Consider the following 23,711-nt stretch of genomic DNA (forward strand, 5'->3'; position numbering starts at 1 on the left):
CCCGCCCTCCGCCCGCATCCCTCCCTCTCTCCGCCCGCGGCTCCTCCTCCGCCAGCTCTCCATCCCTACATCCCGCCCCGCCGCCTCCCCTTTTTTCCCACCTCCTCCTGTCATCCGCCCGCCGCTTCGCTCTTTCCTTCTCGCCCTCCTCTTGGCAGCCCCTTCCCTCCGTTCCCTTCCCTCCCGCCCTTTGCTCCCCACAGACCCTGCCTCATCTCCACTCACGGCAGAGCACGGCTTTTCTCCTTTCTCCTTCCTCGCTATCCCCTCCTGCCTACGCTCCCTCCGCCTTCTCTGCCCTGTGCTTTCCTTCACAGCCCTTTTCTTCTGCTCCATCCTTTGCCTTATCCCTGAATGAAACTCCTCTGCTCCCGTGTCACCGCTTGTCCCCTTTTCTTGCCCCTTTTCCCACTCCTCTGCCCGCAGCCTTTTGTCCCCAGAAGCCCCTTTGCCAGGCTCGGGCACAGACGCAGTGACAGCTCTGACAAACCATCACCAGCCACTCTCAGAGGCTGGTCCCAAGCCCAGATGATCCAGAGGTGCGAGCAGGATGCCAGGACCACAGCCAGCTCCAGTCTGACCCTAGCCCTGGGTTCAAAGGAGCCAGGAACAAGCATGCTGGTAACACAGACCCTGTTCGAGCACCTTATGAGGAGCTCATTGCATGCGGTGGCCCATTAACCCTAATGAAATTCCACCCACACACAAGGAGAGGATGTTTTATAACCCTGGGTGCTGGGAATTCAGGATTTGGCACTCGCTGAACACCTCAAAGCAGCTGTTTGAGGGCATTCAGTGTTGCCTTTGAAGCCATCGTCGTGGTTTTCTGCTCCGAGCAGCTCTGTGAACTGCAAGCAGGCCTTTTTGGTGTCCCTGAGTTACATTTCACATGCTCAGCTCTTCAAGCCTCCTTTCTTCAGAGGAAGTGAGGTAATTCCAATCGTTCTGCAAAAGAAAGCAGTGTGCTGACTCTCCAGCTGGGGCAGACTGTGGGAATTCTCATTTGTTGGCATATAACCTGTATAGGAGTGATGTTTGATTCAACTGAGTGACATACCAGATCTGAGACATTCTGGTAAAACCTACAGGAAAAATATTTTCACAAAAACATGTGATTTTTCATATTTTCACAAAATCATGGCAGCCTTTTGATGCCAAACAGCCTAGAGCTTTGCATTCAAGTACTCAGTATGGCTACAATATACAGATAAATCATAAGAATTTATTGTTAGGAACAGAATACTTTTCAAAAGCAATTATTTCTCACAAATAATAGAAGAACTCTGGTCCAACTGCCTGACCACTACAGGGCTGACCAAAAGTTGAAGCATATCATTAAGGGCATTGTCCACATGACTCTTCAATAGGCGTCAGAAAGTAAAGATTTTCCCATATGTATTAAAATTGCTTAGAAAAATATCTAAAACCTAGAGATGGCTTTCTCCCAGATACACCAGAAGTGCTGGATTATGTTTGCTGAGTTACAAATGCCAAGTCAGAGACTCCTTGATTCTGGACTGTGACTGCACTAAGGCAGATGACTTTCCAGGCAGCCACTGAATTTTCAGAATGTGTGTAGGTGATGGAGAGCTCTGTGAGGAGAAAAGGGGAGAGGAATAGTCTATAATTCCTCTATTATTCCCATCTTTACCCCCCTCCTCTGCTGCTGTACACAAGAGCTGAGTAGTAGTCCTTGCTTTAATCATCCAGGGGCTTCTAGCTGCCTATCACCGCTGGATTGGATAGAGTTTTCTGACACAAATCCCATCTTTTCTGGATGCACAGTCTGCTGCTCTTGCATAGACACTTTATATTGCCTTTTCTGTAGGCACCACTGCAAGGTAATGCAATCAAATATAAATCCATAGAGTTCTATCACACAGAAGGGGAAAGAAAAAAAAACAAAAACAAAAACAAAAAACCACCCACTGCCACCACCAAAAAACCCATTATCTAAACCCACTGTCACTGTCACAGAAGTTGATTTGGATCTTAGAATCTCTGATAGATTCCAGGGCTGACAAGCACAAAAAAATTCCCTTGGGCCAAACTCCAGCTAGGAGAAGGACCACCCATCTCTAACCCTTATTCCATTAAGGTGGAAAACAAGCACCAAAATCCCAAGATTTTTTCTGAATTTACTTATTTCTAACAGACAGATTTCCTCCTCAGAACTCTATAAATCTTGATTTCCCTAAATTTTAAGCTCATTCCAAGGATAAGAAAAATGAAAGAGGAATCCGCATCAGAGGCACGCATCTCCCATCATAGTGCAAAACAACATAGGGTTGAAGACACCACACTGAGGAAATGTGGGGCTGTTTGCATGGCGTGTCCCCTTTAGCAGCCCCAGATAAGGTGGGATGGATGTTATCCTTGAGGAACAACCCACACACACCCAGCAAGGCAGAGTAGGCACTGAAACCCCCACTGAGAGATCCCGATAATTACCCCAAATCACCGTGAAGCCCAAAGGCAAGGCCAGGACACGGCATTCCCACCGCAAGCCCTGCTCCTGGCAGACCTCCCAGGCGCGAGGGACAGAGCAGGGGGACTGCGGGACAGCTCCCCTTCCCCGCATCCCGGGTGAAGCCCACTCCGGCACCCCACGCTCCGCTCCCCGCAGCCCGCGCCCGCCCCGCCGTCCGCGGCAGGGCTGGGCGGAGAGGAGGAGGCGGAGGCGGAGAAGAAGGAGGCGAAGGAGGCCGGTCTCGCCTCACCTCCCCCTTCCCTCTCGCCGGTTTTCTTTGCAGCATTTCCATGCTAGAGGTCCCCACCGAGCTGCGGAGCGAGGATCTGCCTGGCTGCGCCGGGCCCTCTTCCTTCCTTTGTGCATCCCTCAGCCCTGTGCAAGCCGTGCCCCACCGCCCCGGCCGCCACGTCCCCGCTGCATCCTCCCCTCCAGAGCCCCCCCCGGCCTCGGAGGCAGGAGGAAGCCGCCCCTCCGGCCACGCAGAGCCGGGGCAGCGGCCAGGCACCGGCTGCCACGTCGTGCCACCTCCTCCTTCCCGGCCCGGCCGGCGTACCGAGGCCGCATCCCAACCCGCATCCCTGCCCGTATCCCCTCATCCATCCCGCTCCGCGGTTCGGAGGCGCCGGGCCCCCCTTCGGCGGATGCTGCGCGTCTCCCCGGGCCGCTGGTGCTAAATGCTGAGCGCCGACAGGATGGAGGAGTTTCAGAGCGAGGAAGAGGAGCCCTGGTACGACCAGCAGGACCTGGAGCAGGGTAAGGATGGGGGCACGCCGCAAGCTGCCGGGGATGGTGGGCCAGGGGATGCGCGGGCAAGAAAACGGGCAAACCCCGGGGACGGAAGGGTGGGTTACCTTCTCTCTGGACTGCTATTTGGTCGGCAAAGCCAGCGCCTCATCCTGCAGCGGCAAATCGCAGCCCCGCTGCTCCAAACCACTATCCTGGCCGAGGAAAGTTTAAAGCCGATGGATAGAGGCAGGGAGCCCAGAACTGTCCTAAGCACCAGGGCAGTAAATAATTTGTTGTGTTACATCTTCAAGGAGGCTGGTTGCCCAAAAAAACTTGCAGCAGGCAGAATCAAACAGGGGTAGTTATGACACTGCTTTTATTTCACAGTAGTCCAAAACAGAGTTACCAGGCACATTAGTTGGAAATTAATACATGGGAAATAATGTATTGCTAAGGATGCTGAAAGTCTTTCTCAAAAGCCTTTGCTGTCCAAGCCCAAATCCAAGGGGATCTTCACCTTCTTAGTCACCTAATTACTTCTGGAGATATTTCCAATCAGCCATAAGACAAGGAGAAATATGGGAGGAGAAGAAAAAACCATCAAGGCCAAGTTTCAAACAGCAAAAGAAGACTTGTTAGAAGATAAATGTTCACTTCTGTAGTTTGCTTTGAAGTAACTGTACCTAGTTCAATGGAATGTTTATCCTAAGGCTGGACAGTTGGTGCCTGGGAGTATTTGGGCCTTTTTTTGATTTTATTTTTCTTATCTTAATATTTTGAGTCAACACATAGTAAGTAAATAACTGGAAGAAGTCCCATTTCAGGCCAGTGGCCCAGGAATGAACAGAACTCATTTGCCAATACATAGCAAAAAATCATTCCTACCTAAACACAGTTCCCCTCTGGCACGTTGCACTATTGGTACAGTTTTATATTTGCTTTTCCCAGCTGACTGTCAGCAGGGGTGTGCAGTCCAGCTGCACTGCCTCAGCCCACCATCATTCCAGTACATTATGTCATGATTTGAAGTTTATACAACTTCAGCTGCAGGACAGGGGCCCAGCAAGGAATGATAACCATTCCCCCAGGGGTTGTCACAGCTGGGCTTTAACCCCAGTTTCTCAATTAACAGGAAGCAGTGGGATACTGGCCCCTGTTCTTTGAAACACAACACTCAAACAAAGCCAAGAACACAGAGATGAAGCTATCAGCTGGATAAACAGTGCAGCCTTTGAATGCTCAGAAATTCACATTTCTGGGTGACGTCTTCCCATGGCTCACAAGAGAGGCCTGGGCACTGGTCCAGGGGCAGGATGCAGGCTGAGGAACAGCAGAACTAGGGATGAATATAGGGAGTGTTGAACAACATGGGACCAATTGATTTTTAGCCTAACGCTGTCCCTGGTGTCAGGTTCATGAGTCAGCACTGGCACTGTACAACTGGCTCACAACAATAAAAGCACCTTCCCACTGCAGGCCAGGTTCCCAGCTCTGTCCCAGCAGCCTAAAAACAGAATGACTGTCTCCAGATGATGGATTGATGCTGGGTACAGGCTCCACTTTTGAGCACATACAGAACTGGAGGAAAACACAAACCCAAAACAAAGCCCAGCTGTGGGTTTGCAGCCTCCTGTATATGAATAGGGGCTGCATAGGCTTGCACAGACTCAAGGAGAAATGCGGGAAGGCTTTAACTGGAATCAGCCAAATGGAAAGGTCCTACGGGGTAATTACAACCATAATTAATTTGCATGATGCACAAAGCATCACAAAGGACAGTGCTAGACTTTGTCCACATACACTGTGCCTTTGCATGACACCCAGAGGTCTTTGGTGGCGGCACAGCCATGGAGCTGTTGCTTTGGGCATGGGGGGTGGAAGCACAGCACAAGACATCCAGCATGCCACGATTAGAGGCATTACTAAGAGGATTGGCATGCCAAGAGCCCAGGGTCGCACAGAAACCCACGCCTGGCAGCAGCACCGGGAGGACAGAGGACAAAAGCAGAGGCTTAAAGACCGTTCCTTAGGAGCAAGGGGTGGGAGAAACAAGAAACAATCCAAGCTAGGAGAGCAGAGAAGGTTCTTCTGTGAACCAGTTGGTTGGTGGGCCTTTATCGTCATTTCACAGCATCATCAAATATTTATTACATTTACATCCAAAACTGTTTGCTAAGCAACAGATGGCTTAACTGGGAGCTCTCTGATGATTATGTTAATTAACCATTTTAGCACCAGAGTGGAAATCATGCCTCCAGCTCTACACCAAGCACCTGTTACTTTCTTTGTCATCCTTCATGAGCTTCACCTTGCCAAAGTAACCTTTTTTTTTTTTTTTTCAAAATTATAAATCCCAATCACTCTTTCTTTCCCCTGAAGTGTCCACAGCAATTGGGTGCATCCACCACATGCTTTGGAAGCAGCAAGATCTGGTCCCCAGCCTCGAGGCTCTTCCAGCCTTGTTCAGATTAAGCCAGTGCCTTTCAGGTACCTTTACCTGTTTCCTGCACACTGTGACACTCTGTGGCTCAAGGCATTGTACCAAGATGCCTTAGCACATAGAAGAGACTCAAATCCCAGCCAGGACCCTCAGCAATGACATGGTAACAGCAGTGGTGTCCTTTGAGGTTTCCTTCGCAATGATGTTTCCTCTGGGAAGGCTTTCTGCTTTGAGGAAAATGGTAAAAATGGAGCTGCAATTCCCTCGCACCATGACTTAGCTCATTGCTTTGTAAGCATGAAGAGATATCAGTGCTGCTTTGGGCCTTCCATGGGCCGAGGAGTCTGTGCCTCTAAGTGTTAAAACCAGGATAAAATACTGGTGAACCTTTTTCCAGCCCTTGAGAACTGATGATGTGGCTAAAGTTGCATCACACCCTGCGCAGAGGGCCTACGTGCAGCCAGACCCCAAGAGAATAAATGAGCTAAAATTAGAGAGTCTGAGCTGCAGATAAGTGGGGGCACCTTTCCTGTTCATCAGGAGCATTTGTGTTTGGGAGGGCTGTGTGCCAACTCAATTGCATCTGGATCCAAACAGACACAGCAGTTCTGCCAGCCACTTCCAGCCTTCATCTCCCCCGCAGCAATCTCACAAGATGAATCCTCCTTGCAGCCATCCCACTGCATTCCCTGATCTTCCCAGCCTCCCTTATTCCCCTGCCAGCATTCAGGTCTCAGAGCAGAGTTCAACCCAAGAGGAGGCCTCTCAAAGCCACCCTTCGGATCCCTGGACCTAACCATAGCCTAAGGCACGTGGGGGGTTCTTGGGTATCCTGCATGGGGCCAGGAGTTGGACCTGATGATTCTGATGGGTCCCTTCCGACTCAGCATATTCTAGGATTCTGTGAGTGCGGGATGATTCCTCCCGTGTCAATAAACAGCCTCTCATTGCTCTGAGATAGGCAGCAGGACCAGAGGGAGTGCAAGAACCAGAACATCACCTTATTGCCACTGAGAGACCAGTTGTCCTCCTGGGCAGCCACAGAAACATTTGGGCCAAACCATCTGCAATGCAGGCTTAGGACACTACCGCTGTAACCTCTAAAGGTCTCCAGATTTAAAGATCTTTTTTAATTCCTCCTCCTCTTGCCAAGCATCTGATTGCTTCAATACTAAGACGGAAAATGACACAAGGTGCTGAGCTTGCACCACCTCTAACTCATCCGTGTAAAGACACAGGGTCACCAGTGCTCCAGTGACCAGATCCTGGCATTGGGGTAAGCCCAGAGGATCCATGCTGCCATCCACTAGCATCCATACCTGCACCACCCAGCTGATCCAGAGCTCTGCAATTTATTACCAGCTTCCCCAAAGCATTCACTGCACAGGGGAGCTGGTGAAGCTCCGCATTCTGCCCCTCATCAGGCAGTTATCCCAGCAGTCCAGGGACAAGGCACACACCTTGCCTGTCCTGCAGGAGCAGAGCAGTTAGCTCCCCTCCCTCCCTCCCTCCCCAGAGGCAAGCCAGAAGGACAGAGCTTTGCCTGCAGTAGCTGAGCCACTTATTTATTTAGCAGTACAGTACAGCAGGTAGCTTATGGAAGTGGAAAGTTTTCAGTGACTAATTGCTGAGCTGCTTAGGAATGACAAGAGGGACTAGAAAAGTCACAAGAGACAAGGAAATAAGACGACAGGTTAGTCTAAGGAAGTCATGACAGGCTCCAAATATGGAGGAAAAAAAGAATATATATAAATGTATTTTCCTAGAGTGAAAATCCCCTTGTTACGTGAAGGCAGCAAGAAAAAGGGGCACAAGAAAGCCCCGCACAGCAACATTTAGTGAGAGACCAGAAGCTCCTCTCCACATCTGCTGAGCTCAGGGACATAGTTCCAGCTGTGGGAGGGAGCAGAATTAGAGGAACTGCTGAAAAGGAAAAAGGGAAACAAAACAAAACCTGGGGGGAGAAAAAAAATCAGAGTTTTCCGTATCTCCGATCCTGAAACAATCAGCTAACAGTGGCAATTCTCCTTGGCAAGGCCATGCACGAAGGATTTATGGTCTGAATCCTGAAGGACGTTTTCCCCCAGTGGCTCTGAGCCTGAGGGACCGGGAGCCAAGGCACCAGCCACTAACTCCCTGCACGTGGAGCCTGTCCCCACACCCCAGCATTTTCCAACCCTCTTTCTTTGCTCCTGTACCGGCCAGTGCTGGCTGATGACAGGGTGGATGCACTGACTCAGTGTGACAGGCAGGAACCACTTAGGGCAGTGACAGCACCAGGGTCCCATCGTGCTCCTGCTATAAACAGTGCCAGCACGCAGGATAACGCACTGCTCGCTCACTCCCGCACTCACACACTCTGTCTCCTCTCCCAAAAGGCTTTCCCAGAGCAGCACAGGGCTAAATTCCTGCCTCATCTCACTCCAACAGATCTGTGTGCTCACACCAGACACACCTTCAGGGTTTCCAAAGCTTCTACTTAATCTGCACAAAAACAGGTACATGGGCCAAGAATTTAGGAAAATAGCTCCAATACAAAATACCCCAAAGGAAGGAAACCAGACACTACACAACTGCTGCTTTTTGCACAGCTGGAAAATTCATAGGGATTTTATGTTCCAGTTTGTTTTTTGTTTCTTTTTTTTTTTTTTTCCCCATGTGTATTTAACAAACAGTTATAAACCATCTCTCCAAAAAGCAATAGTTCTAATGGTTTAGACAGACTGTTCCTCTGAAGCTTTCTGGGAAGTCACTGAAGTCTATCCCATGTGTTGTGCAGCTGCCCTGGCCCTGCTCAGTTAATTTGCCTCCTCCCTGAAGAATTCAGACCTTCAAGTGTGTAATATCCAGGTCCATGCTGGCCTCTTCCAAATATGCAGCTGCAGCACCAGCAGTTGGAGCAAGGATGTGATCATGCCATCCTCCAAGTTTTCTTGGTCTACGAGGAAGTGTTGAGTGTTGGGAAGGCACCTGAGCTGGGAGGTGGTGTCTGCAGGAGGAGGCAGAGCAAGGAGCAGCACAGCACACCCCACGAGCATCAGTCTTTGCAGCAGAACTGTCAGGGACACTGGTTTTGATGTTGGCCCCCCAAAAGTATTGCTCAGCATCCTGTTCAGGACTAGTGGTAGACATAACATCATTTTGAGAGTACATCAAGTATTTCTTCACTCCCTTTCCCTGCATACTCAGACTGGAAGGTTACAGCCCGGTGCTCTTCCTGTGCAGCTGCACAAACAGCACTGATCACTCACCTGAGGTCAAGATCTCTTCCCACATGGGCAGCATCTCCAGCCTGTGCCAACAGCCAGGCACAAGGCAGCTGGGCTGTGAGCTGAGCACCTGGAGGAACAGGGCTTCCTAAACTCCCCAGCAGCAGATGGGAAGGGAACAGTAGTGGGGCAGCACCCTGCAAGATAATACACATTGCTTCAAAGTCAAGAAAAAGGGCTGCTAGAGAAGGAGTGGGCAGGTTTTTGGCATTGCTGCAAAGGGTCAGGCTGTTTCTGCATTTAGCTGTAACACGTGGAAGAAAGGTCTCTGTACCTATATGCCTCTGGACATAAGAGGTAGCAGACAGAAGTAACCAGCTGTGGCAGTGCTGGCAGTGGTCTGGGGGCTGCTACAGCTTCAAAGTGACAGTTGTGCTGGAATGGTTGCTCCCCAAGTGTCCAAATCACTCAGTATCAGTGGTTCCACCTGCCTCCCCGCAGCAAGAGGGGAGCAAGGACATCCAAGTTGGCTGGGAATGGCTCAGAGTAGGGGAATATGTTGTGTGAGCAGGAGCAGGGCAGGAGAACTGACACAGCTGTGGCAGCCCAGCGCTGTGGGCACCATCCCCTGCCATGTGAGCACAGTGACCTGTCCTTTGCAGGGCGCCTTTGCTCAGGGCTCTGCACGTGCACAGCACTGAGCACTCTGGTGCTCATCCTCCGAGTCCATCCTGGGTCACTTACAACCTCCTGCCCCCAAAACACACAGGGGAGAGGAGTTTTGCCACATGGCAGCCATCCACATATCTGTGTCTTTAGCTTTAAAAGAGTAGAAGCCTTTATTCACGGTTTTCTGCAACTCAACATAATTAATTAGTTGGAGATTTGCCGCCCTGGGGAAGGAGCACACAGGAAAGCTCAGGCTGCCTTTCTACCCCCTTTTTCATCGCTCCTTCTCTTCAATAGCCCCACTTGCATATATTTATTTAGGACATTCTGATCCAGGTGCACTATCAGAGCCTTGGAGCCACCAGTCACCAAGCTCTTTCAAGCCATTTTAGCCTACAAGGCAAACACAGGCACTGAGGCTGTTTAGATAAGAGAACAGCAGGAAAAGATGCAGATGGGGCCTCAGCCATGGTCTAATAACATCCTCTGTGTTCTCATGCTCTAACAACTTGGCAAAAGGCTCAGAAATTGCTGTGGGCACAGGGATGGGACTGCTCTGTGTGTGTTTGTAGAGACACAGCTCATAAGCAGAGATGACCATCCTGTGTCACAAGCATTAATACACAGGGGAGAATCTGGGGTGCAGGGAATAAGAGGGAAGAAAGAAAAGGTATAAATTAAATCCAAATGTCTGGTAAGCATCTGAGAAGAATTAAGGAGAGCTGATAGAGGAAATATCAAATAGAACTGAAAAATATCGAAGGCAAGGAAGGGAGCAGCAGGGGCTGAGTGAGCTGAAGGGCTTCTATGCAGCACAGCACAGTACAGTGTGTCCCTGAGCCCCTTGTCAGGGATTTCCACTCCTTGGTGGTACCACTTTTGCTCAGGGGGCTCAAGATAGCATGGAAGGAGCTGTTCTTAGTGCACTGGGCTGGCCTCGACCCCCTGCCACTACCTGAGCCGCCCCCCCCCCCACCAGGGACACTTGCACAGCCAAAGGCAGCACAGGAGCACGAAACAGATTACACAAGAGAAAGAAAAGGGAAAAAAAAAAACCAAGCAGGAAATCCAGCAAATCTCATTAGGATAACAAAAATGCCACTGTGACCAACATCAGCTCAGACCAACAAGAGCCACCGTTTGAAAGGAGGAGAAGGAAGAGGAGGAGGTGCCTGTGCTGTCAGGGGCTTAGGCACCCTGTTTGCCCACACCTAGCCCTAACAGAGGCTTTTCCCCACCGGTTTCATTGCGGCTGTTTTACAAAGCAAGCCCTGCCTTTGTGGAACACCCCACCACACCAAAATAGCAGATCGTCCTAAAAAAACACACAGATCACCAAGGGCAAAGCTGAACGGAGCAGCAATGTCTGAGTTATGCCAGTGTAAAAAGCGATGGGGAATCCACATCTCAGCAGTGACTCTCTGGAAGCTCTGGCTGGTCTTGGGAAACACTATCTTCTGTAGAACGGGCATGTTGGAAAGGTTTTTTCAGGTTGTTTTTTCAGGTTGTTTTCGAGATGCTGCCAGATGGCATTTGCTTCACTGCACCCCAGCAAGTTCCATTGCAATCCCTTATACAGGCCAAGTAGAGAGATTGTTTCCATCACCTGCCATGGAGCAGCAGTAAGTGATATACAAAAGCTGATCTTTATTGTAATATACCCAGACAGCACAATCTCTTGCAACTATGAAGGAAAATAAATGAGTAGCAAGTATACCCTATGCCGGGGTAAACCAGCATAGCGTCATTCATTTAGACTTTGAAAGGAGTAATTGCACCCACCTTTGACTTTAAGTACCCATGTGTAATGGAGCAGACAGCAAATGGCATTAAACGTCAACAGCATTAAACATCAGTTCTTAACTCTCAATGTACCCCATCCATCAGCTCACAAGCACCCTGAGCTTCCTCCAGAGACCTCCCCACCCTCCTCCCTGCTCTTCAGCAGATGTATTCACCATGTGCAGCACAGGACAGGAGCAGCCATTTCTATAGCCCCACATTTAGGAAGGAGCCACAAGTAATTCCTTTATTCATGCTCAGCTGAAAAGGACCTGCAAATCCACAAACCTTTGCTCATCTGTGCCACACAGCAAAGGACTCCTGTGTCCCCTGCAAGCTGCTGGCTTTGCAGGACAGGGACAGGGATGGTTTATTAAAGATGAGGAGCCAAGTGCAGCATTCCCAGTGTGTTCTCTCCCAGCCTAAACATGAGAATCCCTCGCTGCAAGAGAGATGACAGGGGAAAGTCCAAAGCAGCTGCACCAGATGGTGGCTTCCTCCAGAAAGCTGCATTTATGAGGGGCACCTGAACAGCTACCAGATCATCGTCGTGCCAAGAGCAGCCAAAACCTGCCCAACACAAGGCTTATGCTCTCTCACAACCAGGAGATGCTGGAGGGAAGAAACCCTTCCAGAGGGCTGTGGCAGAGTGCTCTGCTCAAACAGAGCAGGCCAGCACTGGGAAGACAGAAACAGCCCCAAATCCTCTTTGAGCCTCATTGCAAGGTTTGGGAAGCACCAGCTCTGCTGCAGCTCCATGCAGGGATCATCCGCCTGTGCCAGCACTGCCACAGGATGCTGCCGTGAGGGAATACCCTGCAGTTTGTCCCTCAGTCTCTTTCCATCAAAGGCAACCTGCTACAGCTTTTGGATTAGGATGGGGTATTTTCAACTTTCCTCAGTGGCACAGAGGTAGCAGAATTATTGCTGGGCTGCTGCTGCTGATCTCTGCAGCGCCGGGACAGTGCCTCCTTGATGTTCTGCCCAGCCCTGCTCCCTTGTACCAAGCACTGCTTGGATTCAGCTCCCATTCCCACCATATGGTCTCTCTTCTCATCCCCACCCTCCGTGTTCAGAGGCCTTTCCCATGGAAGATTTCAGAGAGATGCAGCCTCCATCCCTCCCTCCCCTGCTCCACAGGCACAGCCCTTTGTTTGGGGACACAGCGTGTTTCCTTGGCTGGTGTTAATTAGAAGGGTCACGTCAAAGCTTGCAGTACAGGGAGCCAGAGGGCGCCAGGCTGGTGCTGCCCGGAACAGTCTGCATCCACAGTTCTCTCCTGATAGGATTTGGCAGCATCAAGACCCCAGTTTTGAAGTTGAACATTGGCCATTTCAGAGTGGTGCCTTCAGCACAGGCAAGATGTGGAGGGATGGGGCACATCGAGTGGACACACAGCGCTTTATTTCTCCTGCATCCAGAGGGGAGGGGGAAGGGAGGCATCAGCATATCTGCTAAATTAGGGCAAGTCCTTCAGCACTGGCTGGCTGATCTGACAGAGGAGAAGCAAAGAGGAATACAAAAAATTGTGGGAAAACCATAGTACTATGTAGAACAGATTCCTGAATTCCTGAACAGATCTTTTTCTCCCCCAAATGACTTGGTGAAATTTCACATTCAGCCTCGGGTTTCCAAGGTCTCTGTGGAGAGGAGCTGTGTGTTCCCTCAGCCCATGCAGAGCCACAATTAGTACAAAGATCAAGAGAGATCTGCTCTAAAGATGACATTAAAGCACTTCCACATCATCCCCTCCCTCCCCTCAGCCCCACAAGCTGGGGGGACCAACAGGTGGGGAAGAGGACTCAGGCAAAAGGGGGTGGATGAGAGGATTACCACGGATATTTTGGCTGGAAGCCAGACAGTGAGGGAGCGTGTGTGACAATGGCCGAGGCAATTAAAAGACACTAAAAAAAACCAATTCCCCCATGTCCTTCAAGCCTGGAGTCTCTCAGGCCCTTACGCTGAAAATGGAAACGAAGACTCAATTTTCTCCTCAGAGCCAAGCCCCATTCTTTCCTCTTTCCCACTCATCCCCCAACGCTGCCCATTTCCCCCATTAAATTATTGCTGACAGAGCCCTTTAAATTACAATGCAGGATCTTGCACTGCCTAATCCACTTAACTCAACCCCAGCTGATTAAATTGGATGCCATATGGTGGGAGAGCACTGGTGTAATCCACAGGGACAGGGACACACTTGACTCATTACCTGGAGCACAGCACAGAGCCCTCTCACCACACACCTCCACATCGGGGCCCTGCTCGTTGCCAAGGATGTGATTTCCAAGGTGCCACTCTCCAGCAACAACACTGGCTCTGGAAAGGTGGTGCTGACATTAAACACAGCCCCAAGCAGCTTAAAGGCACAAATTATCCTTCATCTCTGCTGGCATCTGGCTGTTCCCCCAGCCCCAGCTGGTGTAGCAAACACTGGGGTCTCCCAAGGGCACTTTATAAACTAGGGAAATGTGGTGCTTGGAAGAAACCAAATAGGTGGAGGAGGTCTGTCCATGGGGAAACGTGCCCATAACTTGATTGCAGGGAGAGCTGCAACTGCAGCTTTCAGACTGGGTCACTGTGCAATGAAGAGGATTATAATTAAAAAGGTCACAGCCCTTTTAATAATAACACCCTGCAATGCAGGGCACAGCTGGAGAGCACATTCCCATGGAAAGGGGAGATTCGAGGACATACTGAGCAGCTGTTGGCAGCACCACATCTGGGGAGCCCGCAGAGAGAAACACAGGCAACACACAAACTCAGAACATATCAGCACATCCCACAGCACAACATTATCCATCAAGAAAGCCCCATCCCAGGCACTGACAGCACTGTTGCTCACCCCCTGGCAAGCACTCGTGTCCAAGGTCAGTGTGAGCCTCATTTTGTGATGTGTGAGAGGTCAGGGCTTTCCCAGGCTCAGAATACATCCCAGGAATCCCGGTTCCCCTTTTTCCCCTGGTCACTTTTTGTCTTAGTGACCAAATATCCCTCTTTCCCAATCAACTGCATGGCAAATTGAACCACTGGAGAAAATTATAGCTACTCTCAGCCCTGGCAAAGCCTTTGCAAAACAAATCATTCGATGCAGACTAGAGGGGAGAATTACAACAGGCTAAGAAAATGCCAGGGCAGGAGACCCAGGTCCCCTCACACCCTGTAGGATTGTCACTCCTTAATTACCTACAGCCCCATGATAACCACACCAGAGAAAGAAAGAGCAATAATACACACCAGCACCAGTTTCCTTACCTTTTGGAAGGATTAGGGTCAGATTTTCACTCTGTCATCCTGAGAGCTGTCACCCCTAGAAGCACCAAGAAAAATGAAACCCACTTGCTCATAGTCAGGTTTTAAGAAGACAACCTGCTCCTGTGAAAGCAAAGGGCTGTTCTCAGAGCCAGCAGCGCTGCCCCAGCCTCACAAACAGCATCACCTATGTGCTTAAGCTTTGGCCAACACAGGATCCACAGGGCCTGGAGGCTTTTTCTTTTCCCAGCAGCAAAAGCCAGCATTTTAAACTGACCACACTGTCAACATCTACTTTTCCCTGCATTTCTCCTGAAGTCCAAGTATTTCAGTAGCTTCCTAAGGGCATTTAGAGGTGGAAGAGAGTGAACACAAAGTGTTTTGTCCTTTGCCTGGAGCTGCCCCAAGGAAAGAGGTTTGGATTCAACCCCTGATTCGGTGCCAGGGCAGCACATCTGGGAGGTGCCTTCAGCCCCCTCAGGCCACGTGGAGTTTTATTACTCCTGTCAGTCTGTTAGTGGGTGATGGATGGAGGCTGACAGGGAAGGCAAGGCACTCCCTTCGTTAGAGATAATAATGTAATTTAGAGAGCATCCCCAAGGCCCTGCAGGGCTTTACCAACCCGTTGCTCCATTCTGAATGGGTGCTGAGCCCTTCTCAGCGATAGGGGATGGATGTGCTGAGCACCTGCCACAGCCCAGATCCTGGGCTGATCCTGGTTACAGTGTGCAGGGAGTGCAGGAGGGTTTTGCAGCCAGCAAAGCACCGAATCATCATTGCATTGGTGAGCTGCAGAGTCCTGAGCTCGGCCTCCCCTTGCTCCTGCAGCCCAGCAAGACAAGAGGCCAGATCCTGTATGTTCTGTGTGCGTGCATCCCGGTCAAAACGTGCCAGTAAAACCAGTGCCATGAAAAATGTGCTGCTGTGCTTGGTGTGGGGTCATTTTCTCAGGGGGGAGATCCCACCACACTCAGCCATGGAGCTGTGGGAACTGCAGCAGCTTTGTCCCTCTGCTTTTCAGACTTGCACTTGGCTGCCGAGCTAGGGAAGACCCTGCTGGAGCGAAACAAAGAGCTGGAGGACTCCCTGCAGCAGATGTATGCCACCAACGAGGAGCAAGTGCAGGAGATTGAGGTAGGGACGCAGTCGGGACAGGGGTGGGGACAGGGGCTGCTTGGTCACCGCTGCCACCTAAGGGCGAAGGTGGGAAAGGGGCGCTTCCACCAGTGCCAGCGGCTCAGATGCCAGAAGAAAGGCAGGGATGTGCTGTGGGGCACGGAAGGTGAAGTAACTTCTGTGAGTGCCTGAAGCAGGGCGGATTAAAGTCTGTTTGAGTTTCAAAGTCTGTTTTAAAGTCTGTTGATGGATTAAAGCTCATCCTAGCCCTGGGGAGGGTCTCATTCCCCCATTAACTGGCATCTGCCCTTTGCTCACATCCTCACTCCCTGCCCAGATGTGCACACCAGATTTTGGCACCAGATTTTGGCACCAGGCTGCATCTGGGCCACGTTTGGCCTTCCCCTGCACATCCATCAGACTTCACACTGATTTCTCTCTGCTCTGCTGCAGCTTTCCCTTGATCCCAGAGATTCAGAATTGCGTTTGTTCCCAGCTGGCCCCTCGCACCCCTATAACACAGCCCCCTTTGTTAGAGGCATAAAATAGCTCTTTCTCCAAGAGCTGCAATCTAACCCCCCATTTCAAGCATCCTGTGGGGTCAGGGCAGTATTTGTAAGTATTTCTAAGAGCTTACAGAACTGATCTTAGAGGCTTAAACCTGTTGTGCCTGGGAGGGTTTTCATCCACTGGAAACCTTCTAGGGATCTGTGAGTTAAAAAAGATTGGACACTCCCTGATTTAAAAGGACACAGGGCAGAGGAGGGCTGCCGGTTCACAAGAGCAGCACATGATTCTGTAGGGATCAGACAGCCGATGTTTGAGGGAACTAGTGGATGTATTTAGCCATCCCCCCTCCAGCAGCCCGTCAGAAGCACATCCACCATAGATCTGGAATCTGGCCCCAGCTGAGAGTGAGCATCTGAGTAGATGCCCCCTCTGAGTCCTCTGAGGATAAGATTTGGAAATGGCAGACTTACAGAAAAGGGTGTGCAAATCTACAGAAACCACAGGTCTCCTCATATTTCACAGACTCAGAGTTTTAGCCTGAATTCCCAGGGAAACACAGCTTCTGCAATCGATCTGTCAGGCGATCCAGTCACCAACTGGCCAATTTCAGTCAACTTTCAGTCCCAGGGATATCAACTTTCTTCAGTACTGGGAATAAAAAAGCTGCTGAATAGAGAGAGATAGAGGTTCGTGCCCTTCACAGAGGGCAGGGGAAGTTCAATCGTATTTTAGACACAAAAATACTTACAGTGGTCGGAGGGATGAATATTTCATCTGTGGAAGAGGCTCCAACTAGACTGAGCCACAGAACATATTGTCAGAGGAGGCAAAGGCTGTAGGAATTTCTGCTTGTGAAAAACACCTGAATTTTGGATGTGGAGTGCTCATGCTTCACTTTTCCTTGCAGTACCTGACCAAGCAACTGGAGATGCTGCGGCAGATGAACGAACAGCACGCAAAAGTCTACGAGCAGTTGGACCTGACAGCGCGGGACCTGGAGCTGGCTAACCAGAAGCTTGTGCTGGAAAGCAAGACTTCCCAACAGAAGATCCAGTGGTACGGCCTCCCCTGGATTTTCAAGATCCAAGAGCCTTCAGCTCGCCTTTCCCCTGCCCCAAAGTGCAGCCTGTCATTGCTATTTGAGCCATTCTCTTTTGTATCAGCCCAGTTTTGCAGCTATTTAGAACAAAAGTGTGTTGTAGTAATGCTGGTTAGCAAGGGTCAGCCACAGCACAGACATCCCTGGGATGAGGGCTGGATAAAGGAGTGTCTGAAGCTACCTGGAGAGAGGCACAGCAGCCTCTCCTCAGATGTGTTTCCTTGGAGAAAAGGCACATAATCCTATCAGGGAGATCCCCAGTGCACAGCCCTGAAGAAGCACCAGGCACAGTTCCAGCAACTCATGAAACCCTGGCTAGTCCATGCTGAAACACCAGTTTATCAATAATATTTCTGTCCTAAAACAAGCCCATGATCAAGGTCATCCCTACAAACAGCCTAAGCCATGTCCTTGTAATGAAGCATTGTTTGCAAACAACTGTGTGGAGAAGGAATTTCTGAGCAGAGTGTTTTACAAACTATCTGCAGACAGAACAAAACAAAATTTCTGCCCAGTCTCTGTGTTTTTCTACAAGATAAAAAAAAAAAAAAAAAAAAAAAAAAAAAAAAAAAAAAAAAAAAAGGAATAGAAGCTTGTTTTAAGTGCAGACATATTCCAGGACAGTGCTTGTGTCCCAGAGGTGACTGTTTCAACCAACTGATTTGAGGACAGAAGGACTCAAATCAATCCCCGTGGCCCTTTTTTATAGCCAAGCCCACTCAGGAGTGACCACACAGAGAAAGACCAACGAAAAACAAGTGCTGTCATGATCCCAGGGCACACACTAGAAACTGGAAGCACCCTCCCTAGACTGGATTTTTTCAGAGGGAAACAACACCTTTTAGGAACCTGTAGCACCTGACTCCTCACCTGTGCTCCCTCCTCTCTCTGCAGCTTGACAGAAACAATTGAGGGGCTACAGAACCAGGTGGAGGAGCTGCAGAAGCAGGTGGAAGAAATGCGGAGCTTGGAGCAGCTCCGGATCCGGAGGGAGAAGAGGGAGCGGCGCCGAACCATCCACACCTTCCCCTGCCTTAAGGAGCTGTGCTCCAGTCCCAGGTACGGAGCTTTGGCTTTGGCAACCCCTCCAAACTGCTCCCTACAAACAGGGGAGGTGGTGGGTGAGTCCCTCTGGGGCTGCACAGAAACCACTCAGACACAGAGGTTGGGCATCAGAGCCTGAAACCCACGGCTGGAGCTGAAGGGGGGATGTTCCTCTCACCAACCCACCTGCCTACGGTGGTGTTGGCAAAGCAGAGCCTTCATGATCCCAGTGATACTTCCCAAACCAGCACAGCCCGTTTTCCCTTCCCAGCTGCCTTCCAGCACAGCACCAGCACCTCGGGCTTACCAAAACCAGTTGAGACGGTGCATTTTGTGCTGCATGACTCCAGCACTCCCCAGGAACACCAGTCACACACCCAGATACACCATGAGCTGCCAAGTGCTGTACAAACACCTCCAGCACTACTGCAGCCTTAATCCTCCTCAAAACCCGGCCACTGTGTTAATTGCCTGACCTCATGAGGGCATTTCTTGCTCAGCTTTGTCCACAAAAGAGGGTTCTTTAAATAGATAAGCAATCAATAAACTTTGTTACTGAAAGCATCCTCTGCCAGAGGATACGAACCAAAGACATTTTCACTGCAGCAGCAATGGGGATGTTAATCAGGCCATAACCTGACCCCCAGCAAAATCCACTTAATGTCTCTGTGGTTCTTTTTCCCCCAGTCCCCCAATCCCACTCTCCCCCCATACCACAGGACCTTGGGTCCCCTTCCAGCTCCATAGTTGGCTCTGAAGGTCAGGCTGCCCTTAAGTGCCTTGAAATCTGTTCAATACCCCCCAGTACAGCAATGCCTCCCAGGGGAAGCCATGGAGGTTACACTTTTCCAGTCTGTTCTAGACAAACCGGATGCCGTGGGTGCTTCAGTGAGGAGGAAAACCCAAATTCCTGAAGAGAAGAGGAAAGTGCTTGTTATCACTTTCCAGGCAATGAAGAAGGGGTGCTTCTATCAAAAATATGTCTGCCTTGCTGTGGAAATCTTCCCTCCCTCCCTCCCTCCAGAGCACCTCCCAAACACAGGGCTACACAGGCAGCAGCACATGTGCTTCAGGGTTTTGGCTGGGTGGGTCTGGGGTTGTTGCCATGTGCAGTGGGTAGATGGTGAACTCCATGGTGCAGAGAGCAGCTGATGAACTCTCCCAGGAAAAACCCAAAGCCACCTACTTTCAGCTCAGACTGGTAGCACTAGAACACTCATTCTTGCTTCATTGCAATGCTAGTGGCTTGTCTGTTAACCAGATGTGTCTTTTACCTTTTAGGATCTCATTTCCCTCCTGTCTTTTATTACTGCAATAAAACTGCAAGTTCTGTGGGACAGAGATTTGTCTCTGTGTCCAGAAGAGCTACACCTTGTGGTCTTCTGGCACATGGAGAAGGCACATCTCACTCCATGAACTCATGTCCTTTTTGGACATCAGTGGAACTACTAACATAACCATAAAACACAAATCTGTCACGGGAGTATCGCTTGGTCAGATCCTCTCAAGCATCTTTCTCCTCTTTCAGGTATGAGGACGCGTTCCAGGTCCACAGCTCTTCCACAGAATTCAACCAGAAGCCGCTGGAGAGGGAGAACGAGCGTCTCCAAGCCATGGTGAACTCGCTGAGATCCCAGGTGAACCAGGAGAAGCAGCGGAAGGAGAGGGTGGAGCGTGAGTACACCTCGGTTATTCAGGAGTACTCGGATCTGGAGCAGCGGGTGTGTGAGATGGAGAACTGCAAACTGCGCATCAAGGAGCTGGAGGCAGAGCTCCTGGAGCTGCAGCAGATGAAACAAGTCAAGAAGTACCTGCTCAGCAGAGAGGACAACCTGTCCGAAGCCCTCCTCGAGCCGCTGAACAACGCCCCAGAAGCAGATTACATCGACCTGTCCGAGGAGGAGGGAGGGAAAAGCCACGGGACATCCATGACCCCTTCCCCAAACCACCCCGTGCGGAAAAGCTGCAGCGACACGGCCCTGAACGCTATCGTGACCAAGGACGCCGTGAGCCGGCACGAGGGCAATTACACCCTGCACGCCAACAACGTGCGCAAGCGGGGCATGTCCATCCTGCGCGAGGTGGACGAGCAGTACCACGCCCTGCTGGAGAAGTACGAGGAGCTCCTCAGCAAGTGCCGGCAGCACAAGGACAGCGTGCGCCACACGGGCGTCCAGACCTCCCGGCCCATCTCCCGCGACAGCTCCTTCAGGGACTTCCGAGGAGAGGGGCACGAGCTGGAAGAGAGGAAAACCATGGAGAAGACCATCAGCAAACACGTGGAGGCCGTGGACAAGCGGCTGGAGCAGAGCCAGCCCGAGTACAAGGCTCTTTTTAAGGAGATCTTCTCCCGCATCCAGAAAACAAAAGCGGACATCAATGCCACAAAGGTGAAAAACAAGAGCAGCAAATGAGTCCTGGCTCTCCGCAGCTCCCACGTGCAATTGCAACGGCCACGTCTTCTTTTGAGCCCCAGGAAATGCCATGTGGCCCCTCTGCTTTGAAGGTTCGAGAGGTCTGCAAGCAAGAGAATGTCACAGGGACCCAACTCACTTTTTTAAGCTTAGGCTCTGGACAACCCGTTGGGACAATTGTACATTGTAGTTAGAGGATTTCAGAAACCACATGATGGATCTCTGCATGAGTTACTGCCGCTGCCAGACATCACAACAGCAATGTAAACCCCGCTATGAAAGAAAAGAAACCAGTCTCCCCCTCCACCCTTTTTCAGCTTGTCCTACAGCCCGATTATCTGCAAGTAAAAGCCTGGATGTACTCCAACATCCTGTCACAGCTGGAGTACAGCATCTCAAAGTAAAACAAAAAGCCATCAGAACTTTAGGGGCTGCCCCAGCACAGCAGCACAGTTCTCCAGTTAGGTTTTATGGCTGAGAACCTACGCTTGAACCCAAGACTTCTATCTCTGCCTTCCCCAAAGGGTGGTATGGTCTTGCTATTTAAGCCATTCTCTAATCAGTCAGGTTTTTCAGCTCTTTACAATGCAAGCTCATTGCAACTGGAAAAACTTGAAGAGAAACATAAAACTGATTGTTCCATCTCCATCAGCGTCGCTCAGTGTTTCAGTTCACACTCTCCAGACCTTGCAGGCATATGGGATTTACTCACTTTAAGTCTGCCCTGGTGTTTCAACCCAGGTAAAGCACCGTGCCTGGTAGGAACTTGGTGCCCAGGGCTATCCCATAGCAAGACAAGAAGTGCTATTACAATATCAGAGACACACTTTTATCTCACAGTCTGGGTACCAGCTCTCTGTGCTGTGCTCTTCAAGAGGTCATTGTCCCATCGTAGCAAATTCCTTAAAACCAGCTTGCATGGGCTCACAAAACTGACTCCCAGAGACTCGCACACAAGCCAGGGGATGCAGCATCCCCCAGGTCAGGAGTCTGGCCCTGGCAGTAGCATGGATCACACATCACCCCTCACTCCTGCTCCAACCACCTCCCCAGCTATGAGGACAGATTTCAGCTTCCTGCTGAAAATAATCCTTCTTGGCTGAGACACTGTCGCCTCTCATGTTCCAGTTCCCTTTCCAGCACTGAAATCTCCTCACTTTGGCTTCCACAGACATGCAAACACGCAGCCAAGATGCCACTGCAGTCTCAGGAATCACCAGTTTCCAGGTTCCATGAACTAGATGATGACCTTGTACAGTCAGACATGTTTTAGGCAGAGAAGTAGCATCTCATTACAGCTTAGGCAACACCCTGAGCATTGAGCCACAAAACCCAGCAGTTCAGTGTAAGCAACTTACTCTGTACCCACGTGGAGCAACCATTAACTACATCCGGATTCTCTTTTCACCAGCTTACATCCCAAAATCTTGGGTCAACAGCTGGAACCTTTGCAACATTGAGATAAAGAAATGTGAACATAGCTTTGGAAGGGGAAGACTGTTCACATGGAATTATCCCCCACATCCAGGGCTTTGATGCTACAAGGAGCAACCTTTCTTTCACTCCACGTGGAATTAATGCAGAAAAAAAATCCCCAAAACACCCTGTTTTGTTAAGCTGAGTACCACAGAGGTAAGTTGGCAGGAGTGTGATGCACAAACCACCCCTGCTCCAGAGGTCTCCTCCTCAAAACCACCGACTGCTCTGCTCTTCCACACTCTGCATTTCCAGGTGCCCCACGGCCCCAGACACATCAGGAGCCGCACGCACGGCTGTGGCTACCAGCCCTGTAACAGTATGGAGAACCTTCATGCCTTATTTATTTATAATGGAAAGCAGTTGTCTAATAAAATAAAATAAATAAAAATGAACAACAACAGCAAGAGAAGCGTTGTTGATTTCCTCGGAGTGTTCACCACCTCAGAGTGTTGACTTGGCACTTGTAGCAGTGTTGGTTTAAGGCAGGCAGTGTTTGCCCTGCAGTCAGTTGATGCCGCAAAGGTGTGGAAAGGGAATCACCCTCACTTTCTGTTTTAAACAATCCCATGTGGATCAGCATCACAGTTAAGTGCACAACACATTAAATATATTTTAAATGCTCTATTTTCCTCTCAAATACAAAGAAGCATCGATTTTTTTTCTCACAACTCATACAGTCCTTTTTACTTTTAAGAACAGCACAAGAGTTAATTCTTTGATTTTCATGTACAATTTGGGTCAAGAAAGTGCTTCGGGCACCCTTGCAGAAAGGAAAGAGAATATGCTGAACTATTCCGCTGCATTATTTATATAACACACATTTTTGTGCGCTTGGACTGCCAACACTGCCACGCGATAAAACTTCTCTTTTGTCAGCTCCGAAGTCTCTGTAAAACCACACAATTTCTAAGCTCCCAATTCAAATCCTATTTTTCTTTTGGCCTTTTTTGCAAACCACAAATCCAAAAATGACTGATGTAAGTAACATGATATTAGTACTTGGCTTGACAAAGGCACAGCTGCCGTGTATCAGTGGCATGTTCAGCAAAGTGCTGTTCTGCATCCAAAAATATTAGTGGCCATTTTTACACGTCCTGATTGACTGTGCGTGAGTCAGAGTCACTTGATTCCTGCCTTGAGGCTTTCAATGATCAGAGGAGGAGAAAATAAGCATCTTCTGGCCTTTTGTGCCACCTTTGATCTAAACTTTTCCAATTGCTTTTGGAACACCAAGAAAAGCTACACAACTCCACTGAGAGGGAACAAGAGAGTGCTGAGCAACCATTCTGCCAGAGAAACTGGTGTAACAGAGAGCAGCAGCTACTTAACAGCACATCCCCACAGTTCATGACAGAAAGGAGAATTGCTGCATGCAGTTAAAATGGATGAGGAAAAGCACAGTGTCACAGGAAATCATTCTTAATTTCAGAATTTGGCAAAATCAGTGACCCTATTCAACTCACAGCATTAAAATCAATAAGGGCACAGCTCATCAACTGTC

At 49.9% G+C, this 23,711-nt stretch overlaps 1 protein-coding gene across 1 annotated transcript; it reads left to right on the forward strand.

Annotated features, from left to right (window-relative positions):
• The first annotated feature begins 2,758 nt into the window (after positions 1 to 2,758).
• Positions 2,759 to 22,605, forward strand: CDR2L (cerebellar degeneration related protein 2 like). Its single transcript, XM_066200630.1, has 5 exons — positions 2,759 to 3,226; positions 15,570 to 15,682; positions 17,082 to 17,230; positions 18,168 to 18,332; positions 19,846 to 22,605. Exons 1-5 carry the CDS (start codon positions 3,148 to 3,150, stop codon positions 20,729 to 20,731), a joined length of 1,392 nt encoding a protein of 463 aa, XP_066056727.1. The 5' UTR covers positions 2,759 to 3,147; the 3' UTR covers positions 20,732 to 22,605.
• Positions 22,606 to 23,711: the final 1,106 nt, after the last annotated feature.

The sequence above is a fragment of the Chamaea fasciata genome, unplaced genomic scaffold (genome assembly GCF_029207755.1).
Source record: "Chamaea fasciata isolate MVZ Bird 193981 ecotype frontalis unplaced genomic scaffold, bChaFas1.0.hap1 SCAF_19, whole genome shotgun sequence".
NCBI lineage: Eukaryota > Metazoa > Chordata > Aves > Passeriformes > Sylviidae > Chamaea > Chamaea fasciata.